At 44.8% G+C, this 27,353-nt stretch overlaps 1 protein-coding gene across 2 annotated transcripts in view; it reads right to left on the bottom strand.

Annotated features, from left to right (window-relative positions):
• itpr2 (inositol 1,4,5-trisphosphate receptor, type 2) overlaps positions 1-27,353 on the bottom strand; it is a 308,108-nt gene that overhangs the window by 214,889 nt on the left and 65,866 nt on the right. For both annotated transcript variants that reach the window (XM_068058832.1, XM_068058834.1), the window contains exons 3-8: positions 26,298-26,410; positions 20,718-20,804; positions 19,290-19,448; positions 832-930; positions 663-746; positions 410-556 (exon numbers count right to left, since the gene is read on the bottom strand). In XM_068058832.1, the coding sequence (XP_067914933.1) occupies positions 410-556; positions 663-746; positions 832-930; positions 19,290-19,448; positions 20,718-20,804; positions 26,298-26,410 (689 nt within the window). The remainder of the gene's footprint in view (positions 1-409; positions 557-662; positions 747-831; positions 931-19,289; positions 19,449-20,717; positions 20,805-26,297; positions 26,411-27,353) is intronic.

Below are 27,353 nucleotides of genomic sequence, written 5' to 3'. Positions count from 1 at the left end.
AATTCAGTGCACCTTTTTAAAGAGAGGAGAATCACTTGGGGACACACGATACATTCTGGTAATCCATGTATCCAGAGCATGGTTTCCCTGTTGTGATACTAGGTCTCACTGTTATTTACCTGGATACCGGACCAGCCAGGGTGCATTCCACCTCATAAGGAGCATGGGGTTTGTCTACAAGGGTGGTCAGTAAAGTTAAACCTGAGAAATTACCCAGTGTAAGAAGCCCCAAAAACATGGCCGTTGGAATACAGGTAGATTGGCTTTGTAAATCGTCAATGAGGGAATTCTCGACTCATTCACACCTCCCCAAACAATACACAGACTTAAATCATTAAATCATTAATTAAAAACAAGAGAGATTTAAAAGGAACGTTGCCAGTACATATAACTCAGTTAAAGGTTCTACCTCAATTTCCCAGAGTGCTTTGGAACTTGTAGCAGAGGTTGCGGACTGTCGTAGTGTGGTCCTCAGGAAGATGTGCTGCTGTTTCTTGTACTCGTCGCAAGTCAGGAACTTTTCTTGCTCCGCGTGGAATAGCCTCACCACATCACCCTGCAGATTGACAGCAGTAAACAGGTTACATTAAACTGACTTTCAACCAATCCATGAAACAAATCAGACCTGAAGCAGAAGGGAGGTAAACAAAAAATGCACTGACCCCTTTAAGAACATCGTCACGATAGTCACTGTGCTTCATGAACAGTGCAATCTTCCAACTTGTGTTGCAATTCACAGCGTTCACCTGGCATTAAAAAGGTTTGGTTAATTTCTTAATCGGATTGCCAACAGCAGACAGTTCACTAACAAATTGTGTCATTTTTACTTACTTCTTTGCAGCCTGGGTTGTCTAATAACTCGTGACTGCTAGCGTGCAATGGCTGCCCAGCGTTGACTGGATTCAAGACCACTTTATCTCCCACAACTACCTGTACACCAGAAGAAAGGAGAGCAGGTGACCAATACAATTCAGATCCGACTCAAGATCTCAAACATTTTCATAATTATTGAGCCACAACTTTACTATTGCAATGAATGTAGCATTATGCAGAAAGTACAGCACAGAAACAGGCCATTCATCCCAACTAGTCTATCTTCCATACGAGCCTCCACTCACCCTACTTTATCTGACCCTGTCAACATATCCTTCTATTCCTTTCTCCCACATGTCAGAGACTCATAATGGCACAGAAGGAGGCTATTCAGGCTATCAAGTGCATGTCGGTTCTCTGTACAGCAATCCAGTCAGTCCCATTCCCTTGCTCTATCCCCGTAGCCCTGTAAGTTTATTTCCCTCAAGTGCCCATCCAATTTCCTTTCAAAATCATTCATCATCTCCACTTCCACCACCCTCGTAGGCAGCAAGTTCCAGGTCATTACCACTCACTGCGTTAAAAAGGTCTTCCTCACAGTCCACATGTATCTCTTGCCCAAAACCTTCAATCTGCATCCCTTGTTCCTAGGTGGGAACAGCTTTTATTTGTCGATCTTATCTAAACCTTTCATAATCTTGTACACCTCTATCAAATCTCCTCTGCTCCAAAGAGAACCTAACCTTGTCGGAAAATACCTCATCCCTGGAACCATTCTGGTAAATCTCCTCTGCACTCTCAAATCCTTCCTAAAGTGTGGTAACCAGAACTGGATGCAATACACTAGTTGTAGCCGAATCAGAGTTTTACAAAGATTCAGCATAATCTCCCTGCTTTTGTACTCAATACCTCTATTTATAAAATCCAAGATCCCATCTGCTTTCCTAACCACTCTCTCAATATGTCCTGCCATCTTCAAAGATTGATGCACATGAACCCCAGATCCCTCTGTCCCTGTACACTCTTCAGAACGGTACCATGTAGTCTATATTGCCTCTCCCTATGCCTTCTGCCAAAATGCATCACCTCACATTTATCTGTATTAAATTATATCTGCCACTTGTCTGTCTATTCTGCTCGTCTATCTAGGTCCTGTTGCAGTCAGTTGGTATCATCCTCACTGTCTACCACACTTCCAAGTTTGGTATTATCGGCAAATTTTGAGATTTTACTCTGTATTCCAATATCCAAGTCATTTATATATATCAAAAAAAGCATTTGTCCCAGCAGTGACTCTTGGGGAAAAAACACAGTCTGCCATCCTCCAGACGGAGGGGCCACTCCATTTCAGCTGCTCCCACTCCTTTCCTACAAATCAGGGAGAATTAAAATTCCACCTTTTGTTCCTGACGTGCTCAGATCACGGAATATGTAAACAAGTTGTCACCATTAATTGCGATCTTGCCCACACACTGTCAATATGAGCGATGAGGTGAGAAACAATGAGTGTTCCAGTGTTAGCCTTCCTGCCCCTGATCCCTGTCTTTATTTTACTAATTCTGCCTACAATTTTGTAAAAAAAAAGATTATAGCATTAAACTGCAAAGCACACCGTACATTTCTTAGAGACATTTGCAATTAGTTCGCTTCAACGACAATCCGGAACTTTCTGCGTCTCCACTTGGTGTTGATTGTTGGAGTGGACAAGGCAGTGTTTGTCTTGCCTTAATAAAAACAAGAAATGCTGTAAATGACTCAAGACTCAATGAGTGGTCAAGATCAAGACAAATAAAAGCAAAGTACTGCAGATGCTGGAAATCTGCAATAAAAACAAGAAATGCTGTAAATACTCAGCAGGTCTGGCAGCATCTGTGGAGAGAGAAGAATTAATGTTTCAGGTCAGTGACCCTTCATCAGAACTCTGATGAAAGGTCATTGACCTGAAACGTTAACTCTGCTTCTCTCTCCACAGATGCTGCCAGACCTGCTGAGTATTTACAGCATTTCTTGTTTTTATTGCAGATTTCCAGCATCTGCAGTACTTTGCTTTTATTTGTCTTGATCTTGACCACTCATCGAGTCTTGAGTCATTTACAGCACAGAAGGAAGCCATTGGGCCCATTGAGTCCATGCCAGCACTCCACGGAGCTATGCAGTCAGTTCCACTCCCTGGCTCGATCCTGTAGCCCTGCAAGTCTATTTTTCTCAGGAGGCCATCCAACGTCCTCTTGCAGTCATTGATCGTCTCTGCTTCCACCACCCTGTGGGCAGTGAGTTCCAGGTCATTACCACCCGCTGCATAAAAAAAAAGCTTCATCATATTCCCCTTGCATCTTTTGCCCAAAACTTTCAATGTGTCCCCTAGTCTGAGTACTAATTGTTAATGGGAACAGTTTTTCCTTGTCTAACTTACCTAAGCCTGTCATAATCTTATATATTTTTATTAAATCTCTCCTCAATCTCCTTGCTTCTATGGAGAACAAACCGAGTTTTTCCAACCTAACCTTGTAACTAAAATCCTCCATTCCTTGAACTATTCTGGTAATTCTCCTCTGCATCCTCTCACTCCTTAAAAATAATTTGAAATTTGTACTACCTTAACTTCCATTTTGTTTGACCTCAGTGCAACTTTCCTGATTTCAGTTACAACTACCTGCTGATTGAAGGCAAAATCTCTTGACAATTCACTACAGCTTGACCCCCATGATTCCTAGTCATATATGGAATAGGCTGGGTATCTTTAGGAACAGAGGAATTTCTAGATGAACAAAGACTAAGGTCCGTCTAGTTCACCTTCTACCATCCGACTCACAGCAATGTGGTTGACTCTTAAATGCCCTCTGAAATGCCCTAGCAAGCCACTCAGTTTTATCAAACCACTACAAAATCAATAACAAATGAAACTGGACGGAACACCCGGCATTGACCTAGACACCGGAAACAACAACGGCAAACCCAGCCCTGTCGGCCCTGCAAAGTCCTCCTTACTAACATCTGCGGGCTTGTGCCAAAGTTGGGAGAGCTGTCCCACAGACTAGTCAAGCAATAGCCTGACAGTCATACTCACGGAATCATACCTTACAAATAATGTCCCAGACACTGCCATCACCATCCCGGGGTATGTCCTGCCCCATCGGCAGGACAGACCCAGCAGAGGTGGAGGCACAGTGGCATACAGTCAGGAGGGAGTTGCCCTGGGAGTCCTCAACATTGACTCCAGACCCCATGAAGTCTCATGGCATCAGGTCAAACATGGACAAGGAAACCTCCTGCTGATTACCACCTACTGCACCCCTCCCCACCCCCACCCCCCTCAGCTGATGACTCAGTACTCCGGGTTCGATTCCGGGTACTGCCTGTGTGGAGTTTGCAAGTTCTCCCTGTGTCTGCGTGGGTTTTCTCCGGGTGCTCCGGTTTCCTCCCACAAGCCAAAAGATTTGCAGGTTGATAGGTAAATTGGCCATTATAAATTGTCACTAGTATAGGTAGGTGGTAGGGAAATATAGGGACAGGTGGGGATGTTTGGTAGGAATATGGGATTAGTGTAGGATTAGTATAAATGGGTGGTTGATGTTCGGCACAGACTCAGTGGGCCGAAGGGCCTGTTTCAGTGCTGTATCTCTAATCTAATCCTCCACGTTGAACAGCACTTGGAGGAAGCACTGAGGGTGGCAAGGGCACAGAATGTACACTGGGTGGGGGATTTCAATGTCCATCACCAAGAGTGGCTCAGTAGCACCACTACTGACCGAGCTGGCTGAGTCTTAAAGGACATAGCCGCTAGACTGGGTATGTGGCAGGTGGTGAGGAAACCAACAAGAGGGAAAAACATACTTGACCTCTTCCTCACCAATCTGCCTGCCACAGATATATCTATCCATGACAATACTGGTAGGAGTGACCTACCTTGTGGAGACGAAGTACTGCCTTCACATTGAGGATACCCTCCATCGTGTTTTTTGGCACCACCATTGTGCTAAATGGATAGATTTCGAACAGATCTAGCAATGCAAAACTGGGCATTCATGAGGCGCTGTGGGCTAGAGCATGGCTACCCAACCCAAACCCGATAGGGCCCGATGGCATATTCCAGGGTCGGGTCGCTCTTCCGGGTCCGGCATTCAGGCTTGGGTTGGTCGGGGTAGGCTGGGTTGGATACAGTGACAGTCAGGACATCAAGGTGGAAAACGTGCATCCGGACTCCGCATTAGTCTGCAATGAGCGATTCCATCCAAGGTAGAGCACAGCCTCTTTAATATAATCAACTTCATGCCGGTGGTCGGGTTGGGTAGGGCGTGGAAAAAAAAATCAAAGGACTCGGGCCAGGTCGGATGTGGTTCTCTCGGGCTTGGGTCAGGTTTCAATTGCAGACCCAAAGAGGCCTTTACTGTGCCCCATCAGCAGCAGCAGAATTGTACTCAACCACAATCTGTAACCTCATGGCCCGGCATGTCCCCCACTCTACCATTACCATAAAGCCGGGAGACCAACCCTGGTTCAATGAAGAGTGCAAGAGGGCATGCCAGGAGCAGCACCAGGCAAACCTCAAACTGAGGTGTTAACCTGGTGAAGCTACAATACAGGTCAACTGGCGTGCCAAACTGCGTAAGCAGCATGCGATAGACAGAGCTAAGTGATCCCACAAACAATGGATCAGATCTAAGCTCTGCAGTCTTGCCACATCCAGCCGTGAATGGTGATGGGCAATTAAACAACTGACTGGAGGAGGTGGCGCCACAAATATCCCCATCCTCAATGATGGGGGAGTCCAGCACATCAGTGCAAAAGATAAGCCTGAAGCATTTGCAACAATGCTCACCCTAGCCAATTTCTCACCCCTAGCCAAGCTGTTCCAGTACAGCTACAACACTGGCATCTACCCAGCAATGTGGAAAATTGCCCAGGTATGTCCTGTACACAAAAAGCAGGACAAGACCAACTTGGCCAATTACCACCCCATCAGTCTACTCTCAATCATAAGAACATAAGAACTAGGAGCAGGAGTCGGCAATTCAGCCCTTCGAGCCTGCTCCGCCATTCAATACGATCATGGCTGATCTCACCTTGGCCTCAACTCCACTTTCCTGCCCGTTCTCCATAACCCTTCAACCCATTACTAATTAAAAATATGTCTATCTCCTCCTTAAATTTACCCAATGTCCCGGCATCCACCCCACTCTGGGGTAGTGAATTCCACAGACTGACAACCCTTTAAGAAAAGTAATTTCTCCTCATCTCTGTTTTAAATCTGCTACCCCTTATCCTAAAACTATAACCTCTCATTCTAGATTGCCCCACCAGAGGAAACATCCTCTCTACCTCTACTATGTCAATCCCCTTAATCATCTTATATACCTCAATTAGATCTCCTCTCATTCTTCTAAACTCTAGAGAGTAAAGGCCTAAACTGCACAATCTCTCTTCATAAGACAAACTTCTCATCTCTGGAATCAATCTAGTGAACCTCCTCTGAACTGCCTCCAATGCAACTACATCCCTCCTCAAGTAAGGGGACCAAAACTCTACGCAGTACTCCAGGTGCAGTCACACTAATGCCTTGTACAGTTGCAGGAACACTTCTCTACTTTTATACTCTATTCCTTTAGCAATAAATGCCAAAATTCCATTTGCCTTCCTCATTACCTGCTGCACCTGCATCCTAGTTTCTGCGATTCATGCACAAGGACACCCAGATCCCTCTGCACCGAAGCACTCTGAAGTTTCTTTCCATTTAGATAATAATTTGCCTTTCTATTCTTCCGACCAAAATGGATAACCTCATACTTATCCACGTTAAACTCCATCTGCCAAATTTTGGCCCATTCACCTAACCTATCCATATCCATCTGTAAATTTCTTATTTCTTTATTGCAACTTACTACCTATTTTAGTGTCATCTGCACATTTGGCTATAGTATCTTCTATCCCTGCATCCAAGTCATTAATATAGATTGTAAATAGTTGGGGCCTGAGGACCGAACCCTGTGGCACCCCACTAGTTACATCTTGCCAACCAGAAAAGGACCCAACTCTCTGTTTTCTGTTGATTAGCCAATCCTCTATCCAAGCTAATCAATTGCCCCTAACCCCATGTGATCTTACCTTGTGTATGAACCTTTTGTGTGGCACCTTAGCAAATGCCTTCTGGAAATCCAGATATACTATATTTACAGGATCCCTTTTACTTGCTACATCTTCGGAGAACTCTAGCAAATTAGTCAAACACGATTTACCCTTCACAAAACCATGCTGACTCTGATGGATTGTGTTTTGACTTTCTAAATGTCCTGTTATTACTTCCTTAATAATGGATTCTAACAATTTCCCAACGACAGATGTTAAACTAACCAGTCTATAGTTTCCTACTTTCTGCCTCCTTCCCTTTTTTGAATAAGGGTGTTGTATTAGCATTTTTCCAATCCACTGGAACCTTTCCCGCATCCAGGGAATTTTGGAATATTATAACCAATGGATCCACTATCTCCGCTGCCACTTCCTTTAAGACTCTAGGATGTAGGCCATCTGGCCTTGTCTGCCTTCAATCCCAATAGTTTGCTCAGAACGTTTTCCCTAGTGATGATGATTGTTCTAAGTTCCTCCCTTTCTATAACCTCTGCATTACCTGTTACTATTGAGATGGTACTAGTGACCTCCACTGTAAAAACTGAGGCAAAATACTGATTTAGTGTCTCCGCCATTTCTGTGTTCCCCACTATTAACTCCCCAGTCTCATTCTCCAAGGGACCAACGTTCACTTTAGCTACTCTCTTCCCTTTTATATACTTATAGAAGTTTTTACTATCCGTTTTTATATTTTGCGCTAGTTTTCTTTCATAATTTACCTTTGCTCTTTTTAATACTTTTTTAGTAACCCTTTGTTGATCTTTAAAAGTTTGCCAATCTTCCAGCCTGCCACTGGCCTTTACAATATGGTATGCCTTAGTTTTTGGCTTTATAGGAACATAGGAACAGGAGTAGGCCATTCAGCCCCTCGAGCCTGTCCCACCATTCAATGAGATCATGGCTGATCCGCAGCCTAACTCCATTTACCTGCCGATGGCCCATATCCCTTAATATCTTTGCTTAAAAATCTATCTCAGATTTAAAATTAACAACTGTTCTAGCTTCAACTGCTGTTTGTGGGAGAGAGTTCCAAACCTCTATCACCCTTTGCGTGAAGAAGTGCTTCCTAACATCTCTCCTGAACGGTCTGGTCCTAATTTTTAGACTATGCCCCCCAGTTTTGGAATCTCCAACCAGTGGAAATAGTTTATCTTTATCTAGCCTGTCTTTTCCTGTTAATATCTTGAAGACTTCGATCCCATCACCCCTTAACCTTCTAAATGCTTACGAAAACAGGCCTAATTTGTGTAATCTCTCCTCGTAACTTAACCTCTGTAGTCCAGGTATCATTCTTGTAAACCTACGTTGCACTCCCTCCAAGGCCAATATATCCTTCCTAAGGTGTGGTGCCCAGAACTGCTCACAGTACTCCAAGTGGGGTCTAACCAGGGTTTTGTACAGCTGCAGCATAACCTCTGTGTCTCCATACTCCATTCCTCTAGATATAAAGGCTAGCATTCCATTATCCCTTTTGATTATTTTCTGCACTTGCTCATGGCATTTTAAAGATCTATGCACCTGAACCCCCAAGTCTCTTTGGACGTCCACTGTACTTGACCTCTTCCCATTTAGAAAGTACCCTGCTCTATCCTTTATTGAAATCCATCTGCCACAGTTTTGGCCACTCACCTAGTCTGTCAATATCTCTTTGCAATTTTATGCTATCATCTAGACTGTCTACAATGCCACCTAACTTTGTATCATCAGCAAATTTGGATATATGACTTACTATTCCATAATCCAAGTCGTTAATGAATAATGTGAATAATTGAGGCCCCAACACAGATCCCTGCGGGACACCACTAGTCACATCCTGCCAATCGGAGTACTTACCCATTATCCCCACTCTCTGTCGCCTACCACTCAACCAACTTCCTGACCACGTCAATAATTTGCCCTCAACTCCATGGGCTTCTACCTTAGTTAACAGTCTCTTATGTGGGACTTTATCAAATGCCTTCTGGAAGTCCATATAAATAACATCCATAGACATTCCCCTGCCCACTACCTTAGTCACCTCTTCAAAAAATTCAATGAGATTTGTCAGGCATGACCTTCCCGTCATGAATCCATGCTGGCTGTCCCTGATTAACTGAAAATTTTCTAGGTGTTCAGTCACCCTATCCTTGATTATAGACTCCAGCAACTTGCCCACCACAGATGTCAGGCTAACTGGTCTGTAATTTCCTTGGTTCCCCCTTTCACCCTTCTTAAAAAGTGGAGTGACATGTGCAACTTTCCAATCCAGAGGGACCATTCCTGAATCTAGGGAACTCTGAAAGACTATAGTTAGGGCATCTACATTGTGCTCCCCTACTTCCTTTAACACCCTCGGATGGAAACCGTCAGGTCCTGGGGATTTCTCACTCTTTAGTTCCATTAATTTCCTTGTTACTGATGTTTTACTTATGTTAATTGTATTAAGTCACTATCCCCTATCGGCTATTAATTTTTTCGGGACTTCTGGCAAGTTATCCTCCTTTTCAATTCGAAATACTGAGACAAAGTAATTGTTTAACATGTCTGCCATTTCCCCATTATCAATGACAATATCTCCATTTTCAGCTTTTAGTGGACCTACATTGCTCTAGACCGCCCGCTTTCACTTTATGTAACTATAAAATTTCTTCTTATTGATTTTGATGTCCCTTGTAAGTTTCTTTTCATAATCTCTTTTAGTAGCTCTTATAAGCTGCTTGGTGACCCTTTGCTGGTCTTTGTATCGATCCCATTCGGCCGGATCTGTGCTGCGTTTTGCATTTTTGTAAGCCCTTTCTTTTTGTTTTATGCTATCCCTAATCTCTTTAGTTGTCCATGGCTGTTTTTTCTGTGAAGTGGAGCTTTTTCCTCTCAGGGGTATATACTCACTCTGTATTTCTTTAAATATTCTCCACTGTTCTTCAGTCGTTTGACCCATTAACAGATCTACCCAGTTTACCGTGGACTGTCTCTGTCTCATCCCGGTAAAGTCAGCCTTACCCAAGTCTAAAATTCTAGTAGCTGATTCCTGCTTTTCACTTTCAAACACTACCTTGAATTCGATCATGTTGTGATCACTATCTGATAAATGTTCATGTACAGTTAGGCCACTAATTAAATTTGGCTCATTACTCATAACTAAATCTAATATTGCCTGTCCCCTTGTTACATCTAGGACATATTGCTGTAGGAAACTATCCCGGACACATTCCAGAAATTCACTACCTTTCTGACAGGTGCTAGTCTGCCTCTCCCAATCTATGTGCAAGTTAAAATCCCCCATTAATACTACTCTGCCTTTGTTACACACTTGCCTAATTTGTGCATTTATACAATCTAACACCTCAGAACTGCTACCAGGGGGTCTATACTCAACACCTATTACAGTTTTAGATCCTTTTCTGTTCCTCAATGCCACCCATAAGGTCTCCACTGGATGCTTTCCCCTCATTATATCCTCCCTCACCAATGAGGTGATATTATTTCTAATCAGTAAGGCTACTCCACCCCCTCTGCCATTTTCCCTGTCCCTCCTGTAAACTTTATAACCAGTTATATTTAGTTCCCAGTCCCGACCATCTTGCAGACACGTCTCCACAATGGCCACCACATCATAATCTTCCATTTGAATTTGCACCTGCAGCTCATCTAGTTTATTCCTTACATTCCGTGCATTTGTATATAGAACTCTTATTTGGGCTATACCCCCTAACCTGCCCCTCAGCACTGATGCTTTATTCGCCTGTTTATTATTTCTCTCTTCTGGTTTAACCAGTACACTTCTTGCAGTTTGGTAACAATCAGCCTCACCACTAACCTGCACTCCTACCTTCTCCTTTAACTTCCAGTTTTTCCATGCAACTGAACCCTCCCCCCCACTATTTAGTTTAAAGCCCCAGCTACAGCCCCAGTTATGTGATTCGCCAGGACTCTGGTCCCAGCATGATTCAGGTGGAGTCTGTCTCATCGGAACAGCTCCCTCCTTCCCCAGTACTGGTGCCAATGTCCCATGAATTCAAACCCATTTCTCCCTCACCAATCTTTGAGCCACGCATTTACCTCTTTAATCTTATTGACCCTTTGCCAATTTGCTTATGGTTCAGGTACTAGTTTAGAGATACAGCACTGAAACAGGCCCTTCGGCCCACCGAGTCTGTGCCGACCATCAACCACCCATTTATACTAATCCTACACTAATCCCATATTCCTACCACATCCCCACCTGTCCCTATATTTCCCTACCACCTACCTATACTAGGGGCAATTTCTAATGGCCAATTTACCTATCAACCTGCAAGTCTTTTGGCGTGTGGGAGGAAACTGGAGCACCCAGAGGAAACCCACGCAGACACAGGGAGAACTTGCAAACTCCACTACTAATCCGGAGATTATTACCTTTTTGCTTCTGCTTTTTAATTTAGCCACTAGCTGCTCATATTCCCTCAGCAGAACCTCTAACCTCGTTCTACCTATATCGTCGGTACCTACGTGGACCACGACAACTGGATCGTTCCCCTCCCAATCCAAGTTTCTCTGCAGCCCAGATGAGGTATCCCGAACCCTGGCACCAGGTAGGCAACACAGCCTTCGGGACTCTCGATCCTGGCCACAGAGAACAGTGTCTATGCCCCTAACTATACTATCCCCGATTACGACTACATTTCTCTTTTCTCCCCCACTTGAATGGCTCCCGGTACCACAGTGCTATGGTCAGTTTGCTCATCCTCCCTACAGTCCACACAGAGAGCAAGAATCTCAAACCAGTTGGACAAGGACAAGGGCTGAGGTGCCTGCAGCACTACCTCCTGGATCCCTCTACCTGCCTCACTCATTGTCACACCCTCCTGTCCCTGATAATTGGCCGAATTCAAGATAGTTAATCTAAGGGGTGTGACTGTGTCCTAATACACAGCGTCCAGGTAACTTGCCCCCTCCCTGATGTGTCGCAGTGTCCGAAGCTCAGACTCCAGCTCATCAACTCTGAGCCGGAGTTCCTCGAGCAGCCAACACTTGCTACAGATGTGGTCACTAGGAACCACAATGGGGTCCACCAGCTCCCACATCATGCAGGTACAACACATCGCCTGGCACTGCAGCTCTATTTTATTTAATTAGATTTTCATTTGTTTTTTCAATTTCTGACTGGTCTTTAATTTTTAATTTGAAAAATATTTCTCCTATTCACCTTTAATCTGAAATCAACTTAGAATAGGTAATTCAAATTAGCAGTTACTTACCAACCAATGAATGTACAGTTTTCCTGTGATGTCACTCTTTTATTCACTCTGTTTTTACTCCCTTAAATTATCCAAAAATTTAATTATTTACACTAGAAACCTTGAATCCCGAAAAAAAAATACCTACTATATTAAAAAAAACAACTGTAGACCTTTCTCTTTAGTTACTTACTAAGCTATTTAGAGTTATTCCCTAACAGCTGTTACTCACCAACCAATCACCTTGCAGCTTTCCTGTGATGTCACTGTTGACTTTTTTTTTCAAAACTCCGGCACTCTGAGTAAACTCTCTCTCTCCCGGTCTCTTTATACTCTGGCTCCGCTCTCACTGTTTCCCGCTGTCTGAGTAAACTCTCTCTCTCCTGGTCTCTTTATACTCTGGCTCCGCTCTCACTGTTTCCCGCTGTCTGAGTGAACTCTCTCTCTCCCAGTCTCTTTATACTCTGGCTCCGTTCTCACTGTTTCCCGCTGTCTGAGTGAACTCTCTCTCTCTCAGTCTCTTTATGCTCCGGCTCCGTTCTCACTGTTTCCCGCTGTCTGAGTGAACTCTCTCTCTCTCTCTCCCGGTCTCTTTATGCTCCGGCTCCGTTCTCACTGTTTCCCGCTGTCTGAGTGAACTCTCTCTCTCTCTCTCTCTCTCTCTCCCGGTCTCTCTGTGCTCTGGTTCCATTCTCGCTATTTCCCACTGTCTGAGTGAACTCTCTCTCTCTCTCCCGGTCTCTTTGTGCTCCAGCTCCGCTCTCGCTGTTTCCCGCTCACTGAGTGAACTCTCTCTCTCTCTCCCGGTCTCTTTGTGCTCCAGCTCCGCTCTCGCTGTTTCCCGCTCACTGAGTGAAATCTCTCTCTCTCTTTCCTGGTCTCTTTATACTCTGGCTCCGCTCTCACTGTTTCCCGCTGTCTGAGTGAACTCTCTCTCTCTCTCCCGGTCTCTTTGTGCTCCGGCTCCGCTCTCACTGTTTCCCGCTCACTGAGTGAACTCTCTCTCTCTCTCCCGGTCTCTTTGTGCTCCGGCTCCGCTCTCACTGTTTCCCGCTGTCTGAGTGAACTCTCTCTCTCTCTCCCGGTCTCTTTGTGCTCCGGCTCCGCTCTCACTGTTTCCCGCTGTCTGAGTGAACTCTCTCTCTCTCTCTCTCTCCCGGTCTCTCTGTGCTCTGGTTCCATTCTCGCTATTTCCCACTGTCTGAGTGAACTCTCTCTCTCTCTCTCCCAGTCTCTTTGTGCTCCGGCTCCGTTCTCGCTGTTTCCCGCTGTCTGAGTGAACTCTCTCTCTCTCGATCTCTTTATACATCGGCTCCGCTCTCACTGTTTCCCGCTGTCTGAGTGAACTCTCTCTCTCTCTCTCCCCCGGTCTCTTTATGCTCCGGCTCCGCTCTCACTGTTTCCCGCTATCTGAGTGAACTCTCTCTCTCTCTCTCTCTCTCTCCCGGTCTCTTTATACTCTGGCTCCGCTCTCGCTGTTTCCCGCTATCTGAGTGAACTCTCTCTCTCTCTCTCTCTCTTTCCCGGTCTCTTTATGCTCCGGCTCCGCTCTCACTGTTTCCCGCTCGCTGAGTGGACTCTCTCTCTCTTTCCCGGTCTCTTTATGCTCCGGCTCCGCTCTCACTGTTTCCCGCTGTCTGAGTGAACTCGCGCTCTCTCTCCCGGTCTCTCTATGCTCCAGGCCCGCTGTCGCTGTTTCCCGCTCACTGAGTGAAATCTCTCTCTCTCCCGGTCTCTTTATACTCTGGCTCCGCTCTCACTGTTTCCCGCTGTCTGAGTGAACTCTCTCTCTCCCGGTCTCTCTGTGCTCTGGTTCCATTCTCGCTGTTTCCTGCTCTCTGAGTGAACTCTCTCTCTCTCTCTCTCCCGGTTTGTCTGTACTCCGGCTCCGCTCTCACTGTTTCCCGCTGTCTGAGTGAACTCACTCTCTCTCCCGGTCTCTTTATGCTCCGGCTCCGCTCTCGCTGTGTCCCACTCGCTGAGTAAAGTGATGGAAGGTGTCATCGACAGTGCTATCAAGCAGCACTTGCTTAGCAATAACCTGCTCACTGATGCTCAGTTTGGGTTCCGCCAGGGTCACTCAGCTCCTGACCTCATTACAGCCTTGGTTCAAACATGGACAAAGGAGCTGAACTCAAGAGGTGAGGTGAGAGTGACTGCCCTTGACATCATGGCAGCATTTGACCGAGTATGGCATCAAGGAACCCTAGCAAAACTGAGGTCAATGGGAATCAGGGGGAAAACTTTCTGCTGGTTAGTCATACCTAGCACATAGGAAGATGGTTGCGGTTGTTGGAAGTCAATCATCTGAGCTCCAGGACATCACTGCAGGAGTTCCTCAGGGTAGTGTCTTGGGCCCAACCATCTTCAGCTGCTTCATCAATGACCTTCCTTCAATCATAAGGTCAGAAGTGGGGATGTTCGCTGATGATTGCACAATGTTTAGCACCATTCGCGTCTCCTCAAATACTGAAGCAGTCCGTGTAGAAATATGGCAAGACCGGGACAATATCGAGGCTCATGCTGATAAGTGGCCAGCAACATTCACGTCACACAAGTGCCAGGCAATGACCATCTTCAACAAGAGAGAATTTAACCACCTCGCCTTGACATTCAATGGCATTATGATCGCTGGATCCCCCACTATCAACATCCTGGGGGATTACCATTGACCAGAAACTGAACTGGAGTAGCCATATAAATACTATGGTTACAAGAGCAGGTCAGAGGCTAGGAATCCTGCGGTGAGTAACTTGCCTCCCGACTCCCCAAAGCCTGTCCACCATCTACAAGGCACAAATCAGGAGTGTGATGGAATACTCTGCACTTGCCTGGATGGGTGCAGCTCCAACAACACTTAAGAAGCTCAACACCATCCAGGACAAGGCAGCCCATTTGATTAGCACCCCATCTACAAACGTTCACTCCCTCCACCACCGACGCACAGTGGCAGCAGTGTGTACCATCTACAAGATGCACCTAGCCATGCACCAAGGCTCCTTAGACAGCACCTTCCAAACCCACGACCTCTACCAACTAGAAGAGCAAGGGCAGCAAATGCATGGGAACACCACCACCTGCAAGTTCCCCTCCAAGTCACACACCATCCTGACTTGGAACTATATCGCCGTTCCTTCACTGTCGCAGGGTGAAAATCCTGGAACTCCCTTCCTAACAGCAGTGTGGGTCTACCTACCTCACATGGACTGCAGCAGTTCAAGAAGGCAGCTCACCACCGCTTTCTCAAGGGCAATTAGGGATGGGCAATAAATGCTGGCCTGGCCAGCGATGCCCACATCCCATGAATGAATAAAAAAAAAGTCCTGATAGTCCCATGATACAATAATGAAGTTATTGACTAATCATAGCAATCAATCTCTATTAATTAATCTACAACAGACCCAGACATGAGGTGAGGAAAGTGTTAGAGAGCTTTGGAAAGTGTCAGTTCAAAGTCACTAGTTCCTCTCAAGCAGGTTACGCTCACCACATGTCACGTCTCAAATTAATTATATACTGTATCCCCCCCAATATATTTTACCACTCACTAAAACCTAACTGCAATAGAGGTCGATCTTTAACATTGTAGAAACAAAACAGGAAGTATTCCGAGGCCTGCACTTCAATAAGTAGCAGCATAATAATCCAATGGAAAAAAGCCATTTAAAATCAATGCTGCAGTACCAGTTACACCTGTGGGCTGCGCTGTAATAGGGGTTTTCAATGTTTAATGTCACATCATGTTACAGTAAAAGCTTTGTTATCCAGAACGTCACCATCTGGCAAGCTCTATTATCCGAAATTTCCAAAATCTCGCAAAGCTCTCCCAGGCGGAGTTTTCCCCAAGTGCTGTTGATTGTTCTCAGCATTAGCTAGTGATGCTCGTTGGAAAGGGCTCACGGTCACGCATATTACATGTATATTGGCGCACTGACCCCGAAGGATTAAGGGGAAAATTAAAAACCGTCTTTCCCAATGCCAGGCCCTGGGTATCCTTCAGTCCTCTGGCAATAAATTTCAATGGAAGGTCCGATCTCCATGCAGACAACAGCAGGTGACAGGGCTCGGTACGGCGTGCTCTACCCAGCTGAGCGACAACAGGAAAGGCCTCTCAGGAATCCGCAATGCCAAGGCCGACCTCCGTGCATTGGTTGGTGGTAGCGGGACTCAAGGGGAATTCAACGGTACCAGAACTAATTTGATTGGACACCAGGAAGCCGGTTGGGAGACTTCTCAATCTATCAGTTGGACCACCAAAAACCATGGTAAATAAAGTTGCCGTCTATGGGTTGAAATGCTACCTTGTCTCAGTGACTGGTTCCCCATTCACTATAATGGGATTCCTGCAGTCAGATGCTCCGGAGTTCCACATACAAGTCTTGGTTAACCAGAATTGTTGATTATCTGGAATATCCAGATAACAAAGCTTTTACTGTGCATGTTAAAACTATAGTCTCCAAATAACTTGAGTTAATCATTTTAGTCTACAGGCTCTAGTTACTGAGTGCTGCTGTGGAGCATCCTACATTTATGTCAGACCATAGCTGTGTTAATATGGGTAAGTCAGGCAAAGACAAAACAACAAAATGTAAACTTCTTTAGTTATTTTTTCAGCCCTGGACTATTTCCAATCTCCTTGCCCCTTCCCTCACCTCCCCTCTTGGTCAGGTGTCTCTGACTTTCACCCGACCCCACTTTCTTGTGGCCAGGGCTTTCTCCGTCATCCTAACCCACCTGCCCCTCTCTGCCTGCAAGAACCTTCCTTCAAGTGACAGGCATTTCAGAGCTAATGGAAGTCCAATTGTCCTCTTCAGACATCACAAAAAACAAGTATGTCACACATGCAGCATTTTAGGAAACCCATCCTTCCCCTCCCCCTCTATATTGCTTTGTTCTTCCCCCACCCCCTGCCAGTCACCAATATTTCAGGCAGTCTCCCCCCACCCCTAGTGCTGAGGAACATTCCCAGGTACTACCCACAATGAAGCATTATTTTACCAACCCCTTCCCCGCACCATGGAGCGCCCATTTGTCCATCTGCTTTGATTCCTGTCCTCCTTTCCCCGATCACTTCCCAGTGTCCCCCACCCCGCCAACTCCCTATACACTGGAAATCATTTCTGATCCCCCACACTGAGCAGCATTTTTGCAGCTAAAACCCCACCTGCTCCACCTGTCCTCCTCCTGCTCACCCTCCTCCTCTACCTCTTCCCTCCATCTCCCGCCTCCTCCTTCCTGCTCCTCCTCTGTCCCTCCCACCATTCTCCTCTTCTCCCTGACCATCTCTCCACAAACCCACCCCCATTCTCCCCTCCTCTTCCCACTCCCCTGCTCCTTCATTTCCACCTCCCTAGGTCTCCCCCTATCTACTGGGCACCACACTTTACGAAGGATGGTAAGGCATTAGAGAAAGTGCAGAAAAGATTCACGAGGAATGGTTCCTGTGATGAGGAACTTCAGTTTTGTTAATAGATTGGAGAAGCTGAGCCTGTTTTCCTTGGAGAATTGAAGGTTGAGAGGAGATTTGATAGAGGTGTTCAAAACCATGAGGGGTCTGGACAGAGTAGATAGCAGAAGGATCGAGAACCAGAGGGCACAGACTTAAGGTGAATGGCAAAAGAAGCAGCAACGACATGAGGGGAAAACCTTTACGCAGCGAGTGGTTAGGATGTGGAATCCACCGGCTGAAAGTGTGGTAGAGGCAGACTCAATCATGACTTTCAAAAGAGAATGGGACAATTATCTGAAGGGAAAACATTTGCAGGGCTATGGGGAAAAGGTGGGGGAGTGGCACTAGGTGAGTTGCTCTTGCAGAAAGCCGGCATGGACATGATGGGCCCAATGGTCTCCTTCTGTGTAGTAACAATTTTATTCTATGGTTCTGTAGCCCCTCCCCTCTCTCCGTCCTCTCCCTCTATTCCCTCCCCTCCCCCTCTACCTCTCATCCACCTCCTTCAGGTCCAGTTATTAACCCCACCATCCTCTAACTCTGCTTGCACTGAGTGTTATACTTGGTCTTGAGTCCCTGTGTGCTATAACAGAGGAGGTGGACTAGTATATATACACACACAAGATATAGTTCACCTGAAGCACACTAGCATATTACAAATCCATGTTTATAAAACCCTGGCAGAGAACAACAACGGACTATTCTAACAAGTGGGTGGAACTGTGTCGATCTCAATCTTTCAAAATTGACTACAGTGTTACCAAGGTGCTTATTTTTGATTTATTGAACTAGTTGATATGCACAAGAAGATTAATCACTGGTTGCAGCTGTTTTTCATGGCACATTTTCCAGAACTATAAAAACTGTAAATAAATCCATCATATTATTACATTCAGGTGTCCCATGAAGAACCAAAAAGTTCCCCCAATCAATGGGATTGGTGCAAGTCTCTGTTTGTTGAACTTGGCAAGTCTCTGTCCATCACTCAGTGTTCATAATGAGTCATTAGTAATGACTGTGTCACAATACTCAGGAGTTCTACTTCAGACTGTGCAAGTCCAATGTACTAGCCCTGATAAACAGTGCAGTAACCTCACATGGGGCTCATTGTGCCAGCTGTGAAGGTCACCGTAACTCCAGGAAGGAAGGACGTCACTGGCAGTAAATTTATTACTCTTGCAACTCCTATCAAAATTCCACAGAAAACAATCCAAAAGTGATATCAAATAGTGCCAAGAATCTTGCTTGCCACAAGAAATTATATCTGGATGACTCATTCAAAAAGCACGAACAAAAAAGCACAGTGAACCATTATTAGTTAGTGAATTCTTTATGATAGCTATTTCAATTAGGGGTATGGTCACCTGGTGGTACTGGTACTGGACTAGCAACACAGAGGTCCTGAGTTCAAATGCCGCCATTGGCAAGCTGTGAAACTGAATTCAACTAATCTGGTGACTTGTGGATTAACCTGAAAATCTGACCATGAAAAGCTGCTGGATTGTCATTGGAACCCAGCTGGTTCACTCATGTTTTTCAGGGAACATTACTCTCAAGGGGCTGAATGGCCTCCTCCTATTTCTCCTGTTCCAGGCCTGTGAGTCCTAGGGTGAATAGAACCACTGGGCATAAATGCAATTTCAGCCACACACCAAACTACTTGTATATTGTGCGGCATTTATCACATGCTGCATCTTATTCAGACTTACATTGTCACCTTCACTCCTCAGCTTCCAAAAAGGTTGAATGTAGAACCAGGAGCCTTCATTTCCCGCAATGTCCAAGGAGACTCTCATTGCATTTTTTTCCAGGAGAGCTGGCAGCCTCTTGTTGACAGTGAGGTACTTGTTGCTTTTGATGTGCAGTAACTGCAGCCAAAATTACACAAAGACATAAAATAATGAACCATTTCTTGGATCCAAAGACAGATTATTTACATATATATATTCTTTATTCTCTATTCTGCCTTCTCTGGCCTCTTGTGTATTCCCAACTCCCTTCACCCCACCATTATTGGCCATGCTCAGCTTGTGTTCACTGGAGTTTAGAAGAGTAAGAGGCGACTTGATTGAAACATATAAGACCCTGAGGGGTCTTGACAGAGTGGATGTGGAAAGGATGTTTCCTCTTGTGGGAGAATCTAGAACTAGGGGTCACTGTTTACAAATAAGGGGACACCCATTTAAGACAGAGAGAAGGAAGAAGATTTTCTCTCAGAGGGTCGTGAGTCTTTGGAACTCTCTTCCTCAAAAGGCAGTGGAAGCAGAGTCTTTGAATATTTTTAAGGCAGAGGTAGATAGATTCTTGATAGGTAAGGGGGTTAAAAGTTATTGGGGGTAGGCGGGAATGTGGATTTAAGGTTACATTCAGATCAGCCATGATCTTGTTGAATGGCGGAGCAGACTTAAGGGGACGAGTGGCCTACTCCTGCCTAATTCGTATGCACATATGTGCCTTCAGCCTTCAAAGCCCGAAGCTCTGGAATTCTCTCCATAAACCTCTCCACTCCCTCTCCTCCTTTAAGACCCACCTTAAAACCTACCTTTTTGACCACCGCCACCCCCACCCCCCCCAACATCTCCTCTTTGGCTCAGTGTCCACTTTTGTCTGATTACATCTCTAACGTGTAAAGCACTTGCTTTAGACCATAATGTTGAGGAGCATCGCACAGGAATTAGCTCTTGAAACTTGTTCAATGGTGGATTGGCTTCAATGAGCCAAGAGATGAGTTGCTCCTCTCTGAGTACCCAGCCTCTACACTGCTCTCGTAGCCACTTTGTTAATATGGCTGGTTTAATTAACCTTATGTCAGTGGTGGCCTCCCCAAGGTGATGATGTTTGATGATTCAGCGATGGTGGACAGTCAGGGGGAGATGGCTGGGCTTTCTTGGTCAGTACCTGTCACTTGTGAGTTTAAGTCTATATGTTATCCTGATCCTGCTGGAGGCTGGCATGGGCTGCTTCATTATCAAAAGAGTTCTGAATGGAAATGAATACTACGAAATTGTCAACGCACAGTCACATGCCAGATGTTATTACAGATGGGAGATCATTGATGGAGCAGCTGAAGATAGTTGGGCCAAGGAGTCTCCATAAACTAATAACTGAGAGAAACCTACCAAAGAACAGTTCCTCACCTGAATGACATTGCTGTACTTCACGACCTCCCCAAGCAGTTTCTTGTTCTCAATTTCATTCTGTTTCTGTTCCAGTTCAGCTGCTTGCTGTAAAACACATTCATTCATTTTCAATGTTACCATCACCTTCACATAGCAAAGAACACACTCAAAGCAAGGACTGTAAAAATCGTTCAACCCATTGAGTCTGTGCCAGCTCTTTGAAACCAGTCCTATTTCCCTGCTCTTTCCACATGGCCCTTCAAGTTTTCAAGTATTTATCCAATTCCCTTTACAAAGTAGATATTGATTCGATTTCCACTACCCTTTGAGGCAGTGCATTCCAGATCATAACATTGTTTACCAATATTCATCCTTCGGATAAATTCATCAACTTACATCATTGAGGGGTCTCAGATTTAGGGTTCCTGGTCCTATGCCTATTGGATCACCAAATCTTCCCTTGGCCTGCCTCTCCTTGGCACTTTCTCCTCCTTTGAGTATCTCACTTTGTTCCACCCCACTCGCCTCTCATTGAAAATCCTGGTTCTCTACCATCCTCCCATGTTCCAGGCCAATGTTCTCACCAAGTACCTTTACTGCTTTCCTCCCTCAGCCTCTGCAACAAGCGACTTCTCATCCTCAGTGATTTCAAACTCCGTCTCAATTCATCATGCTCCCTCTCTTCTGAGTTCACTGTCCTCCTACCCTCCCTTAATCTCACCCTCCACGAAAACTCTCCAACCCATACTCACAGCCACCCCCTTGACCTTGTCATTTCTCGTGGCCTCACTACTCCCATAGTACCAATCGCAGATAAGGCCATCACTGATCACCTCACTGTATCGGTCTCCACCCACATCCCGCTTCCCCCTCTAAACCTTACTTCCTTCTGGATCCACTACCACAAAAAATTCTTCCCCAATTCACTTTCAAAATCCCAACTGTCCAGCCTTTGGCCCTCTGTTCACGACAATGTTTCTGCAGCTACCAATCTGCTTAACCACACCCTCACCTACACCTTTGATGGCCTAGTTCCCATTAAAACCATTACTCTTTCTCATCCTGGTTGTTTCCCCTGGTACAGTCCTCATCTCTGCTTTCTTAAGTCCAAGGGATGCAGACTTGAGAGGATATGGCGAACAAGTGGTTTAGCCATTCACCGCCTGATCTGGCTGGACCACATGAAGAACTATCAATTCTGCTCTCGGCTGTGAAAACTGCTTACTATTCCAGGATGATTCTGGAATGCAAAAAGTAACCCCTGACTTCTTTTCTTTACCATAAACAAACTTCTTAAACCCTTCCTCCTGTCTCTCCCACCTTCACTTCCAGCAATAAGTGTGAGGCGCTCAGATTTCATTGTCACTAAGATCAAGACCATCCAATCAGCTGCCTCTGCTCCTTCCACCCCTTCCCCTCATCCATCAGACCAAACATCCTCTAAGGCTCCCCCCACAGTCCTAGCCCTGAACTTTTGTCTTTCTCTAGTTTTCTCTCCTAACCCCCTCATGCCATCTCCATGTTCATCTTGTCCATGAGACCCACCTCCTGCTCTCTCGACCCAATTCCCACTAAACTGCTAAACACCCAAATTCCTTTCCTTGACCTCTCCACCCTTACAAACTACCGCTCCCATCTCCAACCTCCCTTTCCCCTCCTATGTCGTTGAATGTGTTATTGTCACCTCCCAAATCTGTGCCCATCTTTCCCGGAACTCTGTGTTTGAATCCTTCCAATCAGATTTCTGTCCCATGCCACTGCACTGAAGCATGTCTTATCAAAGTTACAAATGACATCCTATATGACAGTAACAATGGTAAACTCTCCCTCTTCATCCTTCTCGACCTGCCTTCAGCCTTTGACATGGTTGATCATACCATTCTTCCCCAATACCTCTCCACTGTTGTCCAGCTGGGTGAGATTGCACTGGCCTGGTTCCATTCTTATCTATCTAATCATAGCCAGAGAATCACCATCAATGGCTTCTCTCCCTGCTCCCACACTGTTACCTGTGGTGTCCCAATGATCTATCCTTGGATCTATCTACATGCTATCGTTGGCAAGATCATCCAAAAACACGTCAGTTTCCACAAGTACACTGACGCCAACCAGCTCTACCTTACCACCACCTCTCTTGTCCCCTCCACTCTCTCCGAACTAGCGGACTGCTTGTCCAACATCCAGTATTGGAGTGGCAAAAATTTCCTCCAACTAAATATTGGGAAGACCACAGTCTTTGGGCCCCGCTACAAACTCTGTTCCCTAGGCACCAACTCCATCCCTTTCCCTGGCAATTGTCTGGGACTGAACCAGTCTGTTCGCAACTTTGGTGTCATATTTGACCTGGAGATGAACTTACAGCCACATATCTGCAACATCATTAAGACCGCCTATTTCCACGCCTATAACATTGCCTGACTTTGACCGTCTCAGCTCATCTGCTGCTGAAACCCTCATACATGTCTTCGTTACCTTTGGACTTGACTATTCCAATGCACTCCTAGCTGGGCTCCCACATTTTACCCTCTGTAAACTGGAGGTCATCCAAAACTCTGCTGTCCATGTCCAAACTCACACCATCTAATTTCACATCTCTCCATGGCTTCGCCCCTCCCTATCTCTGTAATCTCCACCAGGCTCACAACCCTCTGAGATGTCTGCGCTCCTCTAATTTTGGCCTCTCGAGCATCTCTGACTTTAATTGCTCCACCATTGGAGGCATGAACAAATATTTTGTGTCTGTCTTCACAGTAGAAGACATAGGTTCCATAACAGAAATAGGCAGTACCTTAGGGGTTAAAAAGAACATCAACACAAGCTCGAGGAACAGCATCTCATTTACCGAATAGGCACGCTACAGCCTGCTGGACTGAACATTGAATTCAATAATTTCAGAGCCCTTTTTATGTTTAGTTTTTTTTTATTTCTTTTTTTTTATTTGGTTATTTTATTTTAGTTTTTTTTTTTAGTTTGTTTTATTTGTTTCTACTGTGCCTACCCACTGTTTCTTTTTTTTTAATGTTTGTGCTTGGAGTGCTTTGTGCTTTAGTCAATTCACACCCTCTCTGTACTAACACTTTGTCTTTCAGCACACCATTAACATACCATTTGCCTTTGTTCCATGACCTCCTGGTCAGTTATTCTCTGTGACCTTGTCCTATCAATGCCTTCTCTTTTGTTATCTCTTGCTCCATACCATGCCCCCCCACCGCCCCACTTTACTTGCTTAAAACCTTTTACATTTCTAATATTTGTCAGTTCTGATGAAGGGTCACTGACCTGAAATGTTAACTTCTCTCCCCACAGATGCTGCCAGACCTGCTGAGTATTTCCAGCATTTCTTGTTTTTATTTGAGGAAATTAAGGATATTGAGATCAGTCAAGAAAAAGTATTGGAGAAACTTGAGGGACTAATATCTGACAAGTCCCCAGGACCAGATGGCCTACATCCGAGGGTTCTAAAAGAGATAGCTGAAGAGATAGTGGATGCACTGGCTATGATTTTCCAGAATTCCTTAGATTCAGGAATGGTCCCGTCAGATTGGAAGTTGACAAGTGTTATGCCACTTTTCAAGAAAGGAGGTAGAGAGAAAACAGGGAACTACAGGCCAGTTAGCCTAACATCCATTATTGGGAAGATGCTGGAAACTACTATTAAAGAAATCTTAACATTGCACTTGGAAAAGCACAGTATGATTAGAACAAGTCAGCATGGCTTTAGTAAAGCGAGATCCTGTTTGACAAATTTATTCGAGTTTTGTGAGAATGATAAGGATAGATAAGGGGGAACCAGTAGATGTAGTATACCTGGATTTTCAAAAGGCATTCGATAAGGTGCCACATAAAAGATTAATAGGCAAGATAAGGGCACATGGTGTTGGGGGCAATATATTAGCGTGGATAGAGGATTGGTTAACAGACAGGAAGCAGAGAGTGGGCATAAATGGGGCATTTTCAAGTTGGCAGGCAGTGAAAAGTGGGGTCCTGCAAGGATCAATGCTGGGGCCTCAGCTATTTACACTCTATATTAATGACTTGGATGAAGAGACAGAGAGTAATGATTCTAAGATTGCTGATGATACAAAGCTTGGTGGAAAGGTAAGCTGCAGGGAGGATGTAGAGAGGTTGCAAAGAGATATGGACAGGTTAAGTGAGTGGGAAACAAGATGGCAAATGGAGGATAATGTAGGGAAGTGTGAAGTTGTTCACTTTGGTCGTAAAAATAGAAAAGCAGAATATTTTTTAACAGGTGTGAAACTGATATGTGTTGATGTTCAGAGAGACTTGGGGATACTTGTACAAGGAATGCACAAAGTTAACATGCAGATGCAGCAGGCTATTAGGAAGGAAATTGCATGTTGGCCTGTATTGCAAGGGGATTGGAGTACAGGAATAAAAAAGTCTTACTAAAATTGTACAGGGCTTTGGTGAGACCTCACTGTAATACTGTGTGCAGTTTTGGTCTCCACATTTAAGAAAGGATATACTTGCACTGGAGGCAGTGCAGCAAAGATTTACTAAATTGGTCCCTGGGATAAGGGAGTCATCCTATGATGAGAGGCTAAGTAAATTCTCTTGTGTTCAGAAGAATGAGAGATGATCTAATTGAGACAAAAAAGATTCTGAAAGGGCTTGATAGGGCAGAAGCTGAGAGATTGTTCTCACTGGTCAGGGAATCTAGAACACAGGGACACAGTCTCAGGACAATCATTCAGGACTGAGATGAGGAGAAATTACTTCACTCAAAGGGTTGCGAATCTTTGGAATTCTCTACCCCAGAGGGTTGCGGATGCTCCATCATTGAGTACATGTTAGGCTGGAATAGACTGATTTTTGGTCTCGCAGGGAATCAAGGGATATGGGGAGTGGGCAGGAAAGTGGAATTGAAGCCCAAGATCGGCCATGATCGTACTGAATGGCAGAGCAGGCTCGATGGGCCATATGGTCTACTCCTGCTCCTATTTCTTGTGTTCTTGTGCCTTCAGCAGCCTAGGGCCCCAAGCTCTGGAATTCTCTCCTTAATCCTCTCTGGCTCTCTACCTCTCTTTCCTCCTTTAAGACGTTCCTTAAAACCTACCTCTTTGACCAAGGTTTTGGCTGTCTGCTCTAATATCTCCTTATGTGGCTCAGTGTCATATCTTGTTTTATAATTCCCTGTGAAGTACCTCGTGATATTTTTTGTCCATCATCTTTCGTAGCTGGAAGGATGCCAACCAACCTGGGGACATTGTGTTATGTTATAAGTGCGATATAAATACAAGTTGTTGTTGTGATTCAGTGAATACAGGAAAATCAGGTGGGGAGCAGCACATGCCTTTAAGGGAGTCCATCTAATTTTCCACTGCCATGTAATTTTCCTGTGTTGACTGTGCTCAGGTGACCCAATACGTCCAGGAACAGAACACAAGAACATCTGCCTCAGGTCTGTATCTCAAACAGCTGCCATTTTGGATCTGATCTGCACTCTAAATGGGTTCATGGCAATGGCACCAACTCACTAACAGGATTTTTAAAAAACAAACTTAACACAGCAGGAAAATAGCACCCAGATTAAAATACATGCACTCCTGTGCCAGAGAGAGAAAGCACAATAGGTACCTGCAACTTTTCCAACAATGCAGCTTCAGTATTCCCTTGTTTTGACTGCTTTGCTTTCCAGAACTGTTTCTGTGCTGAATACCGGTTCATGGGACACACCTTGAAAAGGCAGTCTGGTATAAATAAAACAAAGGAGAATTCAGTGATTGAAATTCCGAAAGACTTGCTTTGAAATTTTGTTAACTTCGTTATTCTCGTGCAATAGTCTGACTTGTGAGATCCATTTTCTGCTGTTTGCAAAGCAATTCTAAAGACCTTTCCTCCATGTTTTATATTTTGAATATAAAGACTAATTTTCCACTCCAACAGGCACCATTTCCCTGCTAAAATTGAAGCGGACAGTCTGTTCCTGTGCCCTAACGAACATTGCTAATAGCATCAATATTCTAATTAAGTTACAAGTTGCATGCCACATTTATGGTTATAGCATTGTAAACAGAGCATGAAACTCCTAAAACATTGCCCCGAACTAATACCGACTCTCACCGTGTTGAGTTTAGGGATTCCAATCTAAGGATGTAGTCCAGTGGTGAAGGTATACAGTGACATCCGCTATTAAACAAATGGAGCAAAAAATATTTCTTTGGAATCTAATATGAATGCCAATGTTGAGATGTGCTTTGAACCCACACCGTCTTCCTCCCTATGTTTATCCCATTAAGATCAAACATGCTTGGGTAATTGGAAATAGTTTCTCTATATCTTGCCTATCTGTTCCCCTTAATATCTGGAAAACTTCAATCCTGTGAGGGCCAACAAAGGGGACCTACGCCCTGCACCCCAAGGTTTCCTGTAAGATGCCTGAACTGATTTTAGGTCGTGCCACTTTTTCAGACATATCTGGCGTAGGGGTTGCCAACCAATCATTGTCCTGGAGTCTTGAGGAATTTGAGATTAAACTGCAGGACAGAGAAAAATTATGAGACATTAACAAAAAAAAAACTTAATATTCTTTGAACACGTATTTATTTATAAATAATTATTGGAGATGAGAAAGAAAGACTCTTTGACTGGCTGTCCAGAATCATCCAGTGGGGTAACGGAGAGTTTGTTCAC

The sequence above is a fragment of the Heterodontus francisci genome, chromosome 27 (assembly GCF_036365525.1).
Source record: "Heterodontus francisci isolate sHetFra1 chromosome 27, sHetFra1.hap1, whole genome shotgun sequence".
Taxonomy (NCBI): domain Eukaryota; kingdom Metazoa; phylum Chordata; class Chondrichthyes; order Heterodontiformes; family Heterodontidae; genus Heterodontus; species Heterodontus francisci.
The sequence above is the reverse complement of the archived record's forward strand: the minus strand, read 5'-3'. Positions and strand labels throughout refer to the sequence as shown.